The following is a 21006-nucleotide window of genomic DNA, read 5'->3' as shown; positions in this document are numbered from 1 at the left end:
TAATAGTGACTGCAATATAACAGCGCAATCTGTTGGTTATATGAAAGAATAAAAGTGACTGCAATATCACACATCGCCCTCTGTTGGTTATATGAAGGATTAACAGTGATGGCAATATCACACAGCGCCATCTGTTGGTTATACGAAAGATTAACAGTGATGGCAATATCACACAGCACCCTCTGCACATGGTAGTGGGACAATGCACACAGTAATCCTTTTTGCAATTCTCTGTCACCATCAACTTTGCAAAGAAGTCCGGTTGATCGCTGGGGGGGTCGCTTTGGTGGAATGTGCGCTGCTGGGAGACAGGGCTGTAGTTGTGTCTAGGCTTATACTCGAGTCAATAAGTTTCCCCAGTTTTCGTAGGTAAAATTAGGTACCTCGGCTTATACTCGGGTCGGCTTATACTGTAGTATATACGGTATATTGGTGCAGTCAAAAAATCAAAGTGATCCTTTTAAGTTACATATGAAATCGAAAAATGTCAGTGGAGATTGAGGCTGAAACCCATCTTGTATATAAAATTCTAGAAAGGAAATACAAAGTATCATATCTGATGATTAGAAATCAGAGAGTTCACCACTGAAAAAAAATAAAGTAACAATACACACTGAATTTTTAGATGTAGCCACCAACTAAATATTAGAATTTGATACTTTTTAAAACATTTTTTGTGTGTTAAATGAATACATTCATAATGATACTTTCATAGAAACCTTTTTTTTTTTGACTGCACCAATATAATTGGGTAATGTTATTATGGCCACTATATGAGGGTGTATGTACTTTTTCATTACGATCTTTATGAGCTTTGCATGCTATATTCCATAGGGGGCATATGGGAGAATGATACCTAATGGTTAGGACCTAATTCACTGTTCCCATAGATACATTATGAAAGAAATTCTACGGCAATACTGCAGGTAATGCAAGCATGTCTATCCACAAATAAAGTGGAGTCCATGACGAGCGATACTTGAAGAGACTGACGAATGCCTCCTGACCTCTCCTGCATAACGTACTGGAGGCTTATTCAAATCCTAACTGCTGATGAGCGGTTATAAATATTGGCAAGCACCCGGTTCTCCTCATGCCTTTGACAAAGCCCGGATGATTCGCGTGAAACATGCATCAGGCGCATTTTTAATTCATGGTCGGACAGGGAGCCAGAACTATACTTTGACTTAGGGGCAGAACTTCTGATACGATTGGGAGGGAACTCGATGTGGGTGAAGGGGTTGATGGTGGAATTAGATCCGAGGGTCAGTGCTGCCTAGGAGCGGTATTCATTGCAGAGGTGTGCCTGAGGCACAGTATAGCTTATTAGACAAGTCAGTGAATTTACTACAGAGGTGTGCCCAATAGGTTGTTTGACAGTCAGTTCACTGCAAAGGTGTGCCCGAGGTGCAATACAGCTCGGTTGGCAGCCAGTGTGTACACCTTGAAGGTTTAGTATTACACTTCGGACAGTGTTTTCAACTGTATCACCCGTGGGAGGGGACTCTGTGGGTGGAGGGGCTGGCATTGGAGGGTGAATGAATGGACGACTCTGCTGGTCTCTTAATATACTACAGGATCACACATTCCAGATTGCAATACAATACCTCTATTAGGCAGGTCTGTATACACAGTACGTGTATATGGTGGTGACCAAACCCCTGCCTCTGGGAATCCTGTCCCCCTGGTTCTAACCCTTATTTTAAATGAATAACACTTTTTATGTCAATAATTTATTAAAGTTATGTTTTAACATTACACACAAGAGGTTTCAGATGTAATAGATGGGAAGTTGCAATTACATGGTCAGTTCTTTCTCTCTTTCACCTTGCTACATGATTAACTCAACTGACCCTGCACACCATATTTTTTTGACAATATTTTGATGGATGTGCTCCCCTGCCTTCTATTTCTATGCTCTGTTATTCCTTCCTTTTGCTCATATAGTCACTGTCAGCATAATCATGACGGCCCCCAATTCTGAATCTGCAATCTTGGTTTGAGAAATGGTCTAATCAACTTTCATATGTGTTCCAAGTTGATGTGAGTAGTAAATCTTCACAATCAGGTAATGCTTGGAAGGGACTACTAGCTGAATACCAGCAGAATCAGATTACATTAACTAGAGCGTGGTGGACTGTCTCCACATATAATAAATACATTGAAAGCAACATTGTTCCAAGGAGGCTGTGCATAAAGATTCTTTCCACCTTAGAAACTCAGGATGATAAGTTTCAGAAACAGGTGGGAAGAGGTACTGCACAGGTTGCTCCACGAGGTTGCTAAATTTAGAGAGAACCGTCATATCAGATCTTACTTGTAAGATAAATGATCCAATTTTTCTGAAAATGAAGTGCATATTTCACGAATGTCCAGGATAAATGCGGAAATAGACTGGGTTGCACAGGAGATTATTGATAGGAAGAAACAAACAACTACGAGACACCACGGATTACACAATGGGCACAGTTTTCAAATGGGGACGTAGGGGGAGTAATAGAAATACATCACATAGTGATTTCTCCAGATCAGAAAGTTCAGATGAACTTTCTGAATAAACCCAATAAACCCAACACAACAGCATCTTCCTATTTTTTAGTGACAGACAACAGAAAAGGGTCAGGAGAGGGGGGAAGAGAGCTCAGAAATCGAGAGAGATTGGCTTATCGGCTTCAGAATTTCTGGGAAAGAGATCGAGGCAGAGGGAGGAGAACTCAGAGATATTGAATGTCATTAATCTCAGCAACCATACCCTGTTTGTAACTCAGAATTGAGTATTGGTAAAGCGGTTGTTTTTCTTTTCAAGCTACGACATTAGTCATTTTACTCTGTATAAAGATCTCTTTCTTTTGCCGGAAACTTTTACTTAATGGGATACCGTCATGGGAAAAAACATTTTTCTCAAAATGAATCAGTTAATAGTGCTGTTCCAGCAGAATTCTGCACTGAAATCCATTTCTCATAAGAGCAAACAGATTTTTTTATATTCAATTTTGAAATCTGACATGGGGCTAGACATATTGTCAATTTCCCAGCTGCCCCAAGTCATGTGACTTGTGCTCTGATAAACTTAAATCACTCTTTACTGCTGTACTGCGAGTGATATCACCCTCCTTTTTTCCCCCAGCAGCCAAACAATAGAACAATGGGAAGGTAACCGGATAGCAGCTCCCTAACACAAGATAACAGCTGCCTGGTAGGTCTAAGAACAACACTCAATAGTAAAAACCCATGTCCCACTGAGACACTTCAGTTACATTGAGAAGGAAAAACAGCAGCCTGCCAGAAAGCATTTCTCTCCTAGAGTGCAGGCACAAGTCACATGACTGGGGGCAGCTGGGAAATATGACAATATGTCTAGCCCCATGTCAGGTTTTAAAATTGAATATAAAAAAAATCTGTTCACTGTTTTGAGAAATGGATTTCAGTGCAGAGCAGCACTATTAACTGATGCGTTTTGAAAAAAACATGTTTTCTGATGGCAGGATCCCTTTAAGAAACATTCCAAACAGGATTGAATTCATGATGATCAATTTCTGGTTAACATCCACAAAATCCATATGATTTAACACACTCATCAACTAGCCAGATAACAGAACAGGCATCATTTGAGCAAGCCCTATTGGATCTAAACAAATTGTTGACAGACCAGACTAATCCAGTAAAATCTTTGAAACCAAAAAGTCCGTTTATGCCCTTCAAGGAACAGTAGAGTTGAGGGAGGGAGTTTATGAACATATCCAATTGTAGAAATGATAATCTCAGTGAGGATGAGAAAATAGCCATACAACAGATAACATCATGGGAGTATGCAATTATATAACCCTCTGATAAAGGGGGTAACAGTTATTTGGCCACGGTTATGTACCTCACAGAGGCTCTGAGCGATGCCTCATACTATCAGAAATTATCAGGAGATCCGACTGTATGCTTTAGATCAATGTATAATGATCTTATTACAGACTAGACATTAAGCCCGTTAAATCAACGGGCGCTAGAACACCCTCCTTTGTAGACTTAGTACAAAGGCACCTATAATTGGTGTCAAACTCCAAACCTTCACCAAGTGGAGCAGATCACCTTACATGTGTTTCAAGAAGCTGGCACTTCAGACTATCACGCACTGCAGCACCAGAAAACGTAGGTGCATGCACAGGGGGGCAGGAAGTATCTGAAACACAGAGAAGTGAAGTTTTTATAAATGTTTGACTACATATGTTCTAGCGCCCGTTAATTTAACGGGCTTAATGTCTAGTCCTCCTATATAATAAAGTTGAAGTGTCTCTGCGTCCAACATGTACTCCCTTTGACCAATAACTAATGGTGTACTAAATGACATGTTACAGGGGCTTAATCCAATAACAATAGAGGTCCATATGTAGTCAAACACCTCACACACACACCCTTATGCTGTGGCGTGTTTTACCATTGTGGGTGATAGTCTGAAAAACGTAAATACGTTACCGTTCGCCGACCAGAGCGTACATATGTTCTAGCGCCCGAATTGTTCTAGCGAAGTAGATAGACGTAATTAACGGGCGCTAGAACATATGTAGTCTGAAAAATGTAAATACGTTACCGTTCGCCAGGCTGAATGCTTTTGCTTCCCATCTAATTACATTGTTGCTAATTACAATGACATCATTGGCACTCCCGTTGGTGTGACCCTCTGCTGGGCTACTGACCCCGGTGTAACGTCTCATCATTAGCCCTCTGGTGGTCTCCCAGCCAGGACTAAGGGTTCTCCTAAAGTTTCATAAGAATAGGCTGAAGAAGTGAGGTGTGAGCTGTTGAGATGGGCGCAAGTACACACTGGTCTAAGAAATCAGGCTCCAGTCCAGTTGGCTGGCCATGGTGCCCCTAACCGATAGTACAAATCCTTGCTCTCCCATGTGCGCTCAGCATCCCGCAGGTTGGATGAGGGGGTGGGCGGAGCTGTTTGGGTCTTCATCCATTGGCTGCACTAGAAAATGTCCGGTTGCTAGAGGTATCCACGTAAAGCAAAGAGCATAGAGCCAATGGAAGGAGCAAAGAGGCGGGGGACAAAGAGGCATGCTCAAGCACGGGCTGCTGCAGCGAGACAGACACACACACAGGCAGAAGGGAGAGGGGCACCCGGGGCGAGGGGAAGAAGCTGTCAAATGCTCGGCTCCTTTAAGCAGACATATCAGTCACGCTCGGAGAATCATGGTGACTACTGCGTCCAACCACTACAACCTGCTGGGCTCCGGCTTCTCCATCGTGCACGCGGATCCCGGCGGCATGCAGCAGGCGCAGAGCTACAGAGATGCACAAACCCTGGTGCAGAGCGACTACACGCTGCAGAGTAACGGGCACCCCCTCAGTCACCCTCACCAGTGGATCACAGCACTGTCCCGCGGCGAGACGGTCCGTGGGGCACATGCGCAGTAGCGCAATCCCACGGACACAGGGACTGGACGCAGAGACACTTCAACTTTATTATATAGGATGGTTTTCAAGCAGGTCTGATCACTAGAAGCCCAAGGCACTACACAATGATGTTTATAAGCAAGCTATTCACTTTTTCATGGAAACTGAAAGCGACTGGGATAGCCAATACATAGATTTTGTATCAGATCGAGCTGATTTCTGCCTACATCATAACTTTTTGTATTTCAAGAAAAATTTTATTTACAAGTGTGGGGTGTTTTGATGGGTGCAGCATTTGCTCCAACATATGCCAATTTGTTTATGGATTGGTGGGAGGCTAATTGGGTTTTTGGAGACCAGATGGCCCAGTACACCAAATACATATCATATTGGTTTCGATACATTGATGATCTGGTGTTCTTTTGGACGGGTAACGAGGAGGAACTATCTGAATTCTGAAAATTGGCCATTAAGGAAGAAGGTACTATTTGCAATGATTTATTTTGCAAATCAACAGCAACTAATTCAATTTTACACTTTCACAGCCATCATCCTATGGCTACTAAAAGGGGAATTCCTGTTGGAGAATTCCTGTGTTTACGTCGTAATTTTTGCAAACAGTGACCTTTCATTGATTCAGTTTTGAAAAAACATTGGCATGTTCTACAAAATGATCCAGTCCTAGCCACGATGCTAGATCTACGTCCTCTTACCTGTTGCAGATGAGCACCGACAGGCTTCTGAAAAGTAATTTCACTAAACCTGAAAAGATACCAGCACGTACTGGTAAATTTGCATGTGGCAAATGCAAAGCTTGCAAGTACATGCATAATAAGAACCATGTCGTGGACAGATTCGGGAGAAAACGTATAAATATGCATAGCTTTACATGCACTACAACCAATATCATTTATATGCTTATCTGCCCTTGCAATAAGATCAACATTGGTAAAACCAACTGTGCTTTCAAAAAACGACTACTAGAGCATATTGCAAGCATTGATAATGCACCAGATTGGATCAATGCAAAAAAAAATTAAATTATGGGGAAAAGGTATTGGTACTGGCCTGTCCCGCCACCAGTTATACGTACTCTGAAAAAAATTGGAAAACCTATACCTTAGTCAAAAGTGGGGTGTTCCCAGATTTATCGAAGTACTTAAGACACACAGGTCACGATCAAACGTTTTGAGACACCAACTGCCCTTCCCATTTGCTTTGATTGGATCAAAGCAAAATAAAACACTGAGGCATTCCAAAAAATGGAGACTTACTGGTGGCAATCATTCAAGTAAGGACTTAAGAGTCATGTGTCTCTTGAAGGTTTCCCTGGAGATAAGAGGGGGAGATCTAGAAACAGCCCTTTTGTCTACGGTGAGTGAATTGATTTTCACAATCAATGCATTGAGCCCTATTGGTCTCAATGAAAGTATCATTATGAATGTATTCATTTAACACACAAAAAATGTTTTAATAAGTTTCAAATTCTAATATTTAGTTGGTGGCTATATCTGTGCTATTATAGCCTAATACATACTACCAATTCAGTGTGTATTGTTACTTTGTTATTCTTTTCTCATCAGATATGATACTTTGTATCAAGTAATTCCTTTCTAGAATTATCATATACGAGATGGGTTTATTAATCTAAATTGAAAAAAGGCAAAACAGCTACATTAAGTAGTGGAGAGTGAAACACCCACCCATCCAGTTACAATGTAGCAAGCCAACCAGTTCAGGCTATGGTTGCAACAATGTCCCCTACGCCTACCTGGGCGGCGTAGGTGGTGTGGATAGCTCCCACTCTTCCCAACGTAGCTAGGTAGGAGGAAGGGTGGGCACTGATGGCAACTGAACTTTCTATCCCTTTTGAAGCTGGCAATAACAGTGGATATTAAAATCCGTGACTAGTATATATCATTATCCACCACCGTTTCAGCCTGCGCAACTGTTTTTAATTGTGTGTTATTATAGGATATGGTCCTGCATGGTGTAGAGTTTCACATGCTGTGAGTGTATATGTTGGTGTTGCCAGATAAGCTTTTTACATTAATTTAAATTAAAAGTTATATTTTAAGACATTGTTGCAACCATAGCCTGAACTGGTTGGCTTGCTACATTGTAACTGGATGGGTGTGTGTTTCACTCTCCACTACTTAATGTAGCGGTTTTGCCTTTATTCAATAATAATAGTTTGTTGCTAACCTGCAGGCTAATAGCTGCTTATGATTCAGCCTGCTCCGAATATCTTTTTGGGTTTAGTAATCAGCCTCAATCTCCACTGACATTTTTCAATTTTATATATGTGACTGCACAAATATAATTGGGTAATATTATATTGGCAACTATATTAGGGTGTATGTACTTTTTGATTACGATCCTTATGCACTTTGAATGCTATGGGCATATGGGAGAATGATGCCTAATGGTAAGGACCTAATTCACTGTTCTCATAGTAAATAAATTATGAAAGAAAATCAACGGCAATACTGCAGGTAATGCAAGCGCGTCTTATCTAAAAATGAAGTGGAGTCCATGACAATCGATGCTCAAAGAGACTGACGAATGCCTCTGGACCTCTCCTGTTCACTGCAAAGGTGTGCCCGAGGCACAATACAGCTCAGTTGGCAGCCAGTGTGTACACATTGAAGGTTTAGCATTACACTTCGGACAGTGTTTTCAACTGTATCACCCTTGGGAGGGGACTCCATGTGGGTGAAGGGGCTGGCAGCGGAGGGTGAATGAATGGGCGACTCTGCCGGTCCCTTAATATACTACAGGATCACACATGCCAAATTGCTATACAATACCTCTGTTAGGCAGGTTTGGATACTCATACACAGTACGTGTATATGGTGGTGACCAACCCCCTGCTTTTGGGAATTCTGTCCCCCTGCTTCTAACCCTTATTTTAAATGAATCGCACTGGACTTTTTATGTTAATAATTTATTAATTTTATTATTAAGTTAGGTTTACATTACATACAAGAGGTTTTGGATGTAATAGATGGGAAGGTGTAATTACATGGTCAGTTCTTTCTCTCTTCTCCTTGCTATATGATTAACTCACCTGACCCTACACACCATCCGTTTTTGACAATATTTTGATGGATGGTGATCCCCTGCATTCTAGTTCTACGATGTTTCTTTGTATAGGGACACAGGCACATCCCTTTCCTAAAAAGAAGGGCACAACAATTTAAACCCCCCCCCCCCGATATCCCAGGTCTTCAAAAGGAGAATTACTCCACTGCTAACAGCCAAGTTTTGCCTGGGAGAGGAAAGGCCCCCTACAATGGCAATCAGAGAAAAAGATTAAATGGTAATTATATAAAATATCCTTTTCTGCCCTAGGGGGCACAGACACCATGGGGATGAAAACTCGTCCTGCAGCATCTTCCTGCCAAGCCTGACTCACATGATCTTCAACAACCTATAATAGAAAATATGACCTGTATGTACCACGAAATCATCCTTGTGAAAACACAGATAGAGACACCAGAAAGAATAGGCATTTAGCTCCCAAACCCTATTGGTGCAACAGAAAAATCTAAACTTCCCTAATAATAATAATAATGATAATAAAATAACAACACAAGTTAAAGCCCCTTCAGAACTACATGCAGATTCAATACAGAGACAGGATCTCTAAATGGTGGTGCTATGTGTTTCATTCCTCTACTTCAGCATCTGGTCCTCTGAGCACTATTGTAAGTTAATTATATTTTCTACTTTAGTGGTTTCTGAGATATAAGCAGTTTTAGTTAACACATAGCCAAAAGGCTGGTATTACAAGTCTAAAACTGCAAATATCTCAAAAAACACTAAACACAGGAAATTAATGTTAATTACAAAAGTGCTCAGAGAAGAGATTTGAAGTGGAGAGCCATAGAAAAAGATAAGTCTTTACTAGGGTCTACGAACAGCAAAAAAAACCTAAATATTTTGTGCATTGGTACAATAACCGGACCCCCCAGTGACACTATGTGAATACCCATGATGTTTGTCATACATGCATTCTAATGTCCGATTCAAATTACTAAACTTTAAAAGAACCACAAGACACATATATGAACTCTATCTAGGATTCATATCACCACAAATGACATACTAAGAAAACAGTCATTCTTAGTAAAAATCCTTAAAACACAGAAGTGTTTCCATTTTCAGGGAATTTCAAGTAGAACAATTCCACTTGACAACATTGCATTGCAAAAGGTTGGATTGGTACCATTGGCAAGTAGAATTTTTTTTGTTTGTTTTGCCACAGATTTTTCATTGGATTGGGGTCTGGACCATTACAGCTTTTGTTATTTATTTATTTATTTTTTTTAAAACCATCCCAGTGTAGTATTTGTCTCTGTGTCATTATTTCCCTGGAAGGTGAACCTCCAGCACACTAAAATAGGTTTTCTTGTATTTCACTCCAACCATTTTGGCCCAAATTCTAACCTGTTTCCATCCCCACCACATAATGGTTCACCATGGGATTTTTTTTTCAGGATCATGATTAGTGTTGGCTGTCCACCATACACAGTGTTTTGTGCTAAAGTCATGGGGGCAAATTCACTAAAGTGCGAAGCGGCTAAAGCTAGTGCAAATTCGCCAGCGTGAAGTAATTTCGTTACTACGCCCATTTACTAAAGGGTGCTGGCGTAAATTCGCTAGCAAAGTGGACCTACTCTAGTGCTACTTACGCCACCCTTACGCAAGGCTTTGCTTGACGAATTAACGCTAGCGCAACTTCGCTACCTTTCGCATCTCTGAGCGCAACTTTGGATTTTAGTGAATTAGCTGTGCCCTGGCAAAACTTCACCTGGCGAAGTGCGGCGAAGGTGTTGCTAGAGTATTTTCGTCGCTTAGTGAATTTGCCCCATAAAGTTCAAGTCTTAAAAGACTACAGAATATTTTTTTCTGTGTCTCCTACATATAGTAACATATAGTAAGTTAGGTTGAAAAAAGACACACAACCATCTATTTCAAACTTTTAACTATTTTTTAAACTGTCTAACTGCTAGTTGACCCAGAGAAAGGCAAAACCCCCATGTGAAGCCTCTCCAATTTGCTTCAGAGGGGGGAAAATTCCTTCCTGACTACAAAATGGACCCTGGATCAAGTTGTACTATGAGCTATCTTCCATAACCATGTATTCCCTTACTTGCTAAACAGCTATCCAACCCCTTTTTAAAGCTAACTAATGTATCAGCCTGTACAGCTAATTCAGGGAGAGAATGCCACATCTTCACAGCTCTCACTGTAAAAAACCCTTACGAATATTTAGGCAGAACCTGTTTTTTTCTAATCGGAATGGGTGACATTGTGTCAGCTAGAAAGACCTACTGGTAAATAAAGCATTAGGGAGATTATTATATGATCCCCTTATATATTTATACATAGTTATATCACCGATTAAGCGCCTCTTCTCCAGTGTGAACATCCCCAATTCGGCGAGTCTTTCCTCATAGCTAAGATTTTCCATACCTTTTACCAGCTTATTTGCCCTTCTCTCTACCCTCTCTAATACAATAATGTCCTGTTAGAGCACTGGAGACCAAAAATGTACGGCATATTCTAGATTGGGCCTTACCAGTGCTCTATACAGTGGAAGAATGACCCCTTTCTGCTGAGAATCAATGCCCCATTAAATACAGCTCAAGACCTTATTTGCCCTTCACGCTGCTGACTGGCGTTGCTTGCTACAGCCAAGTTTATCATATACAAGGACTCCAAGGTCCTTTTCCATAATAGATTTGCCTAGTGCAGTCCCATTAAGGATATAAGTGGCTTGGATATTTTATCAACATTGAATCTCATTTGCCACTTAGCTGCCTAGATTGCCAGTTTGTCAAGATCCTGTTGCAAGGATGCCACATCCGGAATGGAATTAATTGGGCTAGATAGTTCTGTGTCATCTGCAAACACTGATACATTACTTACAATACCCTCCCCTAAGACATTAATGAATAAGTTTAATAAAAGTGGACCCAATAGCAAGCCCTGAGAGACCCCACTAAGACCCTTACTCCAAGGAGAGAATGTGCCATTAACAACCACCCTCTGTACCTGATCCTGTAGCCAGTTTCCTATCCATGTCCAAACTATTTCATTAAGCCCAACAGACCTTAGTTTAGAAAGCAGTAGTTTGTGGGGGATGGTACCAAACACTTTGGCAAAATCCAAATAGATCACATCTACAGCCCCCCACACTTTTCAGCATCTTAATTATCTCATTATAAAAAGCAATCAAATTTGTCTCACATGACCTGTCCTTCATAAAGCCATGCTGATTGCTGCTCATAATGTCATTCACTAGGACAAAATTTTGAATGTGATACCTTATCAAGCCTTCAAATAATTTGCCCACCAGAGATGTCAAATTCACTGGCCTATAATTGCCAGGTGGAGATTGTAATCCCTTTTTAATATCTCCAATCCATAGGTACCAAACAAGATGAAAAGCAAATATGAGAAAATCAGAAATAGGGGCCGTCTAAAACTTAACTAAATTCTCTTAGAACCCAGGGGTGTATGCCATCTGGCCCTGGCGCCTTGTTTACATTTATTTTTATTAAAGCTTTATGAATCATATCCTGAGTCAGCCACTGACTAGATTGAACTGAGCCATCAGTACAGCTATGAAGTGAGCCTGGAAACTCCTCCATTGTATACACTGAAGAAAAGAACTGATTTAGCACATTTGGCTTTTCTGTATCTGTTAGAACCATAGTGGTACCATTATTTAAAGGAGCAACACTCTCAACCCGCATCTTTTAACTATTAATAAACTTAAACTTTTTTTGGGATTAGTTTTAGCCACAGCCCCAATGCATTCTTCAATTCCTTTGTTTGCCTACCGGATTGCTGTTTTACAACATTTATTATAGTGTTTATATTCATTAAATGCAGCTTCTGTCCAAACAGACTTGTAGTTTTTAAATGCCTTTCTCTTCTTACCTATTATCTTCTTTACTTCTATATTAAGTCACATAGGGTGATTCTCAGTGCTTCTACATTTACTCAATAAATTGAGAACAGTTACAATTTAATATAATTTTAAATGACAACAATTTCTGTTCTGTGTTTTTAGCTGAAAACATAATGCCCCAATCAATGCTCTGAAGGGCAGCCCCCAAGGAACTAAAATTAGCTTTTCTGAAATTCATGGTTTTTGTTGCCCCAGTGTATATTTGGTTTTTGCACCAGACATTAAATGATATAACATTATGGTCACTATTACCCAGGGATTCAATGACTTGCACATTTGCTATAAGTTCTGGATTTTGAGATGCAGAATAGCAATTTTTTCTTGTTGGCTCCTCAGCAACCTGTAACATAAAATTGTCATGCAACAAGTTTTTAAACTTGTTCCCATTAACTGATCTGGCAGTACTGTTGCTCCAGTCAATATCTGGGTAATTAAAATTCCACATTATCATACTTTACCCAAACTAGCAGCGTTTTCTATTTGCATGAAGCGCTTAGCCTCCTCCTCACTTACATTAGCTGGTTTATAGCATACTCCTACAATTACTAGCACTATTTGCTGGACTCTTTAATTGGTGAAGAACTCCACCCATAAGACTTCTGCCCGCTCATTTTCTAACATCACCTCCTCCTATATATAATCTTTTAAATCCTGCCTAACAGACATACCACTCCTCCTTTTCTATTGCCTCTGTCCCTCCGAAACAAAGTATAGCCGCTGATATTAAAGGGATCCGGTCATCGGAAAATGTTTTTTTTTTCAAAACGCATCAGTTAATAGTGCTACTCCAGCAGAATTCTGCACTGAAATACATTTCTCAAAAGAGCAAACAGATTTTTTTATATTCAATTTTGAAATCTGACATGGGGCTAGACATTTTGTCAATTTCCTAGCTGCCCCTGGTCATGTGACTTGTGCCTGCACTTTAGGAGAGAAATTCTTTCTGGCAGGCTGCTGTTTTTCCTTCTCAATGTAACAATGTGTCTCAGTGAGACATGGGTTTTTCCTATTGTGTGTTGTTCTTAGATCTACCAGGCAGCTGTTATCTTGTGTTAGGGAGCTGCTATCTGGTTACCTTCCCATTGTTCTTGTGTGTGGCTGCTGGGGGGGAAAGGGAGGGGGTGATATCACTCCAACTTGCAGTACAGCAGTAAAGAGTGATTTAAGTTTATCAGAGCACAAGTCACATGACTTGGGGCAGCTGGGAAATTGACAATATGTCTAGCCCCATGTCAGATTTCAAAATTCAATATAAAAAAAATCTGTTTCCTCTTTTGAGAAATGGATTTCAGTGCAGAATTCTGCTGGACCAGCACTATGGATTTCAGTACAGAATTCTGCTGGAGCAGCACTATTCATTTTGAAAATTTTTTTTTTCCCCATGACAGTATCCCTTTAACTGCCCAGTCATGCAACTCATTCAGCCATGCTTCGGCCACACCAGTCACATCATATTTTCCTTCCAGCAGCTCCAGCTCTCCCATTTTACCAGTCAGACCCCTTGCATTTGCAAACATAAATGTAACACTTGTACCGTATTGAACAAATGACACGTGGTCCTCCTTATACTTAACAGTACCCCCAACCAAATCTCTACCCCCATTTTCCCTTCCTTTCCCTTCCTTTGTGCACTCTCATCTAACCTATCTTCCACTGAATTCTTTACTGAACCCCCCTCCACGCCTAGTTTAAAATCTTCTCCAAACCTCTAGCCATCTTCTCTCCCACAACAACTGCACCATCATCACTGAGGTGCAGCCCATCCCTAGCAAATAGCCTGTAGCCAATTGAGAAATCAGTCCAGTTCGCCAAAAACTCAAGACCCCCTACACCAATCTCTCAGACATGCATTAATCTGCCTAAGCTCCCGCTGTCTTCTTAACGTTGCTCGTGGCACAGGTAATATCTCGGCCTCAACTTTACACCAAGTTTTTTTTAAAATCATTCTTAAGGACTTCACCACATCCTCTACATTTGTCAGTGGTACCCTTTAGTACCATGACCGCCGGGTCTTCCCCAGCCCCTCCCAATAATCTGTCCACTCGTTCCACCACATGCCAAACCCTGGCAGCAGACCGCTCGGCATGAAGGGTTCTTACAGCAGATTACCCAATCTACCTTTTAATAATTAAATCCTTTATAACTAGAACCTGGCTTTCCTTCCTTGCACTCCCCCCACCACCCGTATTGGAGCCATTGCCTCCCAGGGTGCTCTGAGAGTCAGCCTGCTCCATACATGCCAATTCAGAGCTTTCCTCCCCAGCATCTTCGGCCAAAATGGCAAATCTGTTATTTTGGGCAAGCTGTGGACCTGCCCCCCTACCTTCTGTCCCCTACTTCCCCTCGTGACTAACAAACCAGCCTCCATTAGCCTTCACCCTCCACTACACAGGACCCTGCCAGTGGTTGCTCTGCGAGCCTCCTTTTCTCCACCATGTTTGCCGCTGCCAGTTCCCCCCTCAGATTCCAAGATGAAAACCCACCGACATCTTTCAAACACTGCATGGAATTGCTGCTCCAACACCACATACATGGGACAAGTCACACACTGAGTAATACCAGAAAACCCACTTGCACTCATATTTACACTGGATACTTAAAGTCTCCCAAGTGCAATTCCTCACAAATGCCTTTTTGGTTTTAAACGCCTTAGGGTCTGGTCACACAAGCAGATTCGGGTAAATTAGTCGCCCCAGTGACAAATCTTTTCCTCGGGGCGACAATCTCCCCAAGCTGCCTTCCCCCTGCCCTCCGCCGGCTAAAATGAAAATGGCATAGGGGAAGGGATAAGCGGCGCTTCATTTTCCGAAGTCGCATTGAATTGAGGTAACTTCGGAAAACGAAGCACTGCGTGTGCCTTCCCCCAGGCGATTTTCATTTTAGCTGGCGGAGGGCAGGGGGAAGGCAGTTCGGGAAGAGGAGATTTGTCGCTTGGGTGACTAATCTCCCCAAATCTGCTTGTGTGGCCTGACCCTTAAGGTTTTTAATGCTGCTTAACACTTAACTTACATGCAACATTCGCTTAGCAGCTCCAACACTCACTGGGACACGAAGCCTGATCAGAATTTACCTGATTAACTCCTCCCCATTAGTAAGCAGAGGCAAAGAGAGAAAAGAAAATGCTGTTTGCTACCAGCAGTAAAATAACAACCCCTTATTAACTTTAAAAAATGTTCCTCTTAGAAACTCTCAGGCTAAAACACAAAAAGAGAAAAGAAAAAGCAGTTTGTCTCAGTCAGATAACTCTCAGAACACACAGCAGTCCGTTATTTGCACTTTCTCCCTCCTTGCACCCAGCATGCACAGCAAACACAAACGCCTTATGGTTTTTAACGCTGCTTAACACATGCAACACTTCGATCACATGCAACACTCCCTTAGCAGTTCCCACACTTGTCGAACACACAGAAACTTATGGATGTTTAATAAAAACAAACAAAACCCATAACATGCCTTTTGACTCCAAATTTGTTTTGATTTGGGATTACATATTTCCATAAAGCATCTATGTTATCCCATGTCAGGTCTGGATCAGTAAATTACCTGTGTCCTCTTGGTTGCACTAATGCCCTGCTCCGTGGTTTTACTGGACAGCCTTCTATAGGCACAGTTGCAGTTGTGCCATATTGCTTCTATTTTATATATATAAAATTTAGATTTAATTATTGACACAAGCTATTTAACTCATTCAGTGTCATCCACCACAGAATAGTAAAGATACCACGCCCAAGCCATGGATTCTACAGTTTCAAGCTATTCATGCAAGGTGTTTATTAGTCAAGTATAGGAAAATAGGCAAGCACTGCCGGACGTCACTTCAAATGGGTAAAATACAACTTTTATTTCAAATCATTAAAACCAAACTGTCCTGACGCGTTTCGTATCCATGCGATACGTAGTCATAGGCACAAGTTCACACAAACTCTCAACGGCTTTTTGAAACGATTCTCAAAGGAAATGACATCACTAATTTAATTCAATCATTTGGAATAAAAAACAGATGTTAGCGATGTCCTTATCGTTGCTATGAGTTAATTAAAACCCTGCCGTATAGAACCATGCTTGTTTGTTAAAACATAGGTAAAAATGTTGTTTGAAAGCAAGTTATGAAAAAAGCCAAGGAAAATACAAAGATGAACAAACAAATGAATTAACAAATAAATAAATAAACCCTCAATTTCATTCAACAGATATTAACTATGAATATTTAACAAAAACCGTTAAATTTTAAAAAGTGTTCATCTTAATGTATTAAATGATTATAAGAAATTAATGTCAATGTGTCAATGATGTCATAAATATTTAGTAATTCATAATCTTAGTATATACCGTAAATTGTAAATAGATAAAGACACAAGGGCATTAATAATAATTATCGATAATTAATATTTAACAATTCATGATTAATAATGTAAATAATTTAATTTAAGTGAATCATTATTCCTAGGCTAATGAATTTTACCCTGATAAGCTATACCCAAAATGGGAGTAAAATTATTTTATGATCATAATGAAGCATGTGGAGTGAGACAAGATTTTCAGCGATGTATAGTGTACATTGTATATATAAGCAGCCACTTGTGAGACAACTGGATACGGTGATAGACGTATTTGACACAAAGTGTATGGAGTTCAAAGGCATAGATAAGAAAATGTTCTAATTGCCATGTTATCAATATCTAACTCAAATTTTTAACTAAATTTTGCACAAGGACACAGAATTAAACAAAATTGAATTAAACATGGCAAGATATGTCAAACCTAAGATTTAGGCCTGCAGGTGTTTATTAGCATCATCAAAGCAAGGAGGCAACAAAGTGTTAAGTCCTACGTAACTACTAACCACTTGCTTTTATATTGATTTAGGGGACATGCACAACAGAGAGAACTCATTGTCAGTAGGCTTTCAGTATTCATAGATAATAATGAAACATCTTTGGCACCTTATCAATAGAATACCTACAGCTTGGGGTACAACAGGTGCAGCTGCTCCTACATGAATAGCATCATACGGTGCTTCTTCTGGGTAACCCATTCTCCCATCTCCAACTAAAATAAATAAAAACAACATTTTTAGTTTTCACTAAAAAGAATTGTATAAACCTCAAAAATACATTTGTCTGTTAAGGTACAGAGCAAGTAAAACAAAGAAAATACCAAACAATGTCATCTTGAGAGAGGGAAATATATGTTTATCTTTAAACACAGAACAAGCGAGATCATTACTTACAGCACTGCATGTGTAACCAGTGATCTTATGTTATATATTTTCACTATACAGTAAAAAAATAGACAGTCAGTACAGTACTGTTTATGCTTATACTTTTCACAGGTCTAAAGTGACTATTACCTTTTAATAGTTACTGAATGGAATTAAAACTCTGTCATGTTATAACCTTTAAACCTGTATAAAAATGGACTAACATCATGTCTCAAAACTATAACATCAACTGAGCCTGAAAAAGTTCTCACGCTTTAAAGGGATTGTTCACCTTCACATAAATGCATTTATTAAAAAAGATTAGGTAATTTGAAGTACATTTGTAATATATGTCTTTTAAAAAATCTCTATCGTTCTTTAGAAAATTACCTGTGAAGTTAGCATTTCTTTCTAGGACAGCAGTTAGGAGAAGCAGCACAGGAGGGGGTTCTCCGACTCTCTTTTACTCTGAACTGTATCTGCGTGTTAAACTAAAGTGTTAAGCTGGCCATAAACGCAAAGATCCAACCTCGATTCGTATGATTTTTGGATCGTGTTTGGAGCGCCCCGACGTCGGTCATTCAGTCAATCGGACAGGTTACAAAATTTTTGTCAACTGCCGATATCTCTGCATATATTGCCGATCTTCAGTGGAAGACTGTCACTAGCTTTTGTCGGACTTAACTTTTGTACGATTGCTGTAGGGGCAGAACATCGGCTGATCTGTGCTGATCTGAAAGGTTAGTGCAGGGGTCAGCAACCTTTACTATCAAAAGAGTCATTTTGCCCCCTCTTCCACTAAAGAAAATTTGTCTGGAGCCGCAAAACATAATACAGCTGATAAACTTTTAAAAGTTTTAACCTTTTTTTTCATTTTAACTGTTACAACAACAGAATACAACAAACAGAAGTGCAGTGTGTAATGTGTAGGCCTACTTTGAAATAAATTAAACACTGAATAGCCCTATTAAATGCTAGTGGTCTTATCTGTTGTGTGACTTCTGTTTCTGAAGTTCCATGCTGGTCTTCCCTCTATTGTCTTGAGTGTGTGACCGCGGTAAGGACCATGATGAATCATCTTGCTGTGGCTCAGTCTTGCCTGTCACTCCTGGGACGTCTATACAGCCCTCGCACCTGCTGGCGGCTTCCTGAGTATGCTACCACGGTAAGCTGACCGTTAGCGTACCGCAGTCGCTCAAGAAGCCGCCAGCAGGTGTTAGGGCTGTATAGACGACGATAGACCGAGCCGCAGCAAGCAGGATGAAGAGCCACATGAGGCTCCGGAGCCGTGGGTTGCCTACCCCTGGGTAAGTGGCAGGTCTGGAGATGGGTAAGTCTGATTGTTTGAGGATTCTACGCATGCCCGCATCTCGCTTATTTTGCATTCTCTCTTCTTACTGGTTAATAAGTCATCGGGACATAAGCTCTTCTCTGTCAGCTTTCCCTTGATATAGTACGCTGCTACGGGTGAGGGACGGGTAGCAGACAGTGAGCCAGGGGAGCATGTTAGTTTCAGAAAGGCTGGAAGCTCCTTTTCATCAGATACAAATACTGGGGTAGGGGGAAGCGAGTGGAAAGCATATGTGTTTCAGTGAGCAGACTTTTTTTGTGTGAACGATCAGATATAAATGCTGGGGGAGCGAGTGGAGAGCAATTTTGTTTCAGTGAGCAGACTTTTTTTGTGCGAAAGATCAAATAGAAATGCTGGGGGAGGGAAGGGGAAGGATAGTAAGGGAAAAGCAGTCTCTGACGTCAGGACGCTCCTACTGCATACAGGATTAAAGATCTGCCCCTTGAAAACTTTCTTGGATACCTCTGAGAATTCCAGCTATTCTTTTGGTTTAACAACTTACTCTGCTAAATAGAGACATAATATGTTTGAAACATAGATTAGTATGCTTATGGGAGCATAATTTCTCATTTTATAGGTAGCAGTAAAGAAAGGCGAACAGCCCCTTTAATTCTGATGTAGCCATCAATGAATAAGGTAATAGGCTTCCCAATACTCAATTCCTGAGAGCTAAATTCTTGATGAGCCCACTGTAGTATTTGGGCAACTTCCTTTGTTGACTTAGTACCTCCTAATAGGTTTATGTAATGGTCTTTCATTTTTTAGGCTACTCCCATTTTAGTGATCAGAGCCCCAGATTCTCAAGCATTGCTTACTATCCTGTTTAAATGGCATTCTCTGTTAATGTAGTCCACATGTTTTGCTCTAGCCACCAATGTAGAGATTCTTGAGCGTTAAGAGATGCGGTTTGTTTCAAGGTGTGATCCCAATGATAATGAGTGCAGATCTCCCATTAAAGATGTTTTAGGTGCAACTGGGTGTATATGAAAAACTACAATGCTGTGTGAGGGTTGACAAGCAGCTTCGAATAAACCTACAGAGAAACAATATTTTGCCTTTTTCAAACACCTTTGTAATAGGTTCATTAAAGGAGGGAGTTCACCTTCAAAATAACTTTAGTATGATGTAGACAATTTGAAATTTATGGTTTTTGATCTATTTAGTTTTTGGTACAGAAACTTGGAATTTCAGAAGTTATCGGATTGCTAGGGTCCAGTTTATTCTAGCAACCAGGCAATGGTTTGAATGATAGCTGGAAGATAAATAGAAGAGTGTGTGAATAGAAAAGAAAATAGTAAAAAGTAGCAATAGTAAACTGTAGCCTCACAGAGCAATAAAAATATATTTAGAATAGGCCAATCAAAAAGGTCATACTAAAGGTTAAGAAGAACAACCCCTTTAAATTGTCCAAGGGAAACTGAGAAACTTCTCACAAACGTATATAAATAAATTTTCTGAACAGGGAATTAACTGAAGGTCAGAATCTTAGTAAAAACTCTTGAGGAGTTATGTAAAAGTCTGAACATCCTTGTCCAACAGTGAAACCACTAGTAGACCATCAAATATTGAAGGACACAAAAACTAGTAGTTAGTCAGTGGTTCAACCCTGCAAATAATGAAGGTCATTGGTATCTTTGACGTGGATTGGGGTACCCAGCTGGAAAAAGCATTATATTCATGTGCCTTATGGACCATAGCCCTGCTCCGGTTGGCACAGAGTCTTGCTGACCCCAGAATATACTATAAACTTACCTGTTTCACTAACAAAGAGGCATAGGTCTGTGGGTGAAACACATTTAAACCAAGCATTCTGAGCATGAGTGAAGACAAGAAAAAAGTCTCACCTAATAGCTTCACTCGGCCTGAAGACAATAAGGTTGGGTCATCTTTTTTTACATTATTTACAGAATCATCTACTAATTCTTTGATATGGTCAATCCCTACTACTTTTCCCTTTGGGCCAACCTGTGAAAGAATAAAATGTTAGAATGCTCTAATTCAGTTAAAACAATATTAAAGGAGCTCATAAAATCCATGTATTCTTTTGTTTTGCTCATTCACACTTGCATCCCTTCTGCA

General features: G+C 40.3%; 1 protein-coding gene across 3 annotated transcripts in view; it reads right to left on the bottom strand.

Annotated features, from left to right (window-relative positions):
• Positions 1-21006, bottom strand: part of pcmt1.L (protein-L-isoaspartate (D-aspartate) O-methyltransferase L homeolog) — a 50993-nt gene that overhangs the window by 6795 nt on the left and 23192 nt on the right. For 2 of the 3 annotated variants that reach the window (XM_041562268.1, NM_001095164.1), the window contains exons 5-6: positions 20772-20892; positions 17340-17425 (exon numbers count right to left, since the gene is read on the bottom strand). In XM_041562268.1, the coding sequence (XP_041418202.1) occupies positions 17340-17425; positions 20772-20892 (207 nt within the window). Of the gene's footprint in view, positions 1-8322; positions 8825-17339; positions 17426-20771; positions 20893-21006 lie in introns of those variants that run through there. The other variant, XM_018262043.2, reaches the window with a different exon arrangement.

Source organism: Xenopus laevis, chromosome 5L (assembly GCF_017654675.1).
Source record: "Xenopus laevis strain J_2021 chromosome 5L, Xenopus_laevis_v10.1, whole genome shotgun sequence".
NCBI lineage: Eukaryota > Metazoa > Chordata > Amphibia > Anura > Pipidae > Xenopus > Xenopus laevis.
Note: the sequence above shows the minus strand (reverse complement) of the source record. Positions and strands in the feature narration are given on the sequence as shown.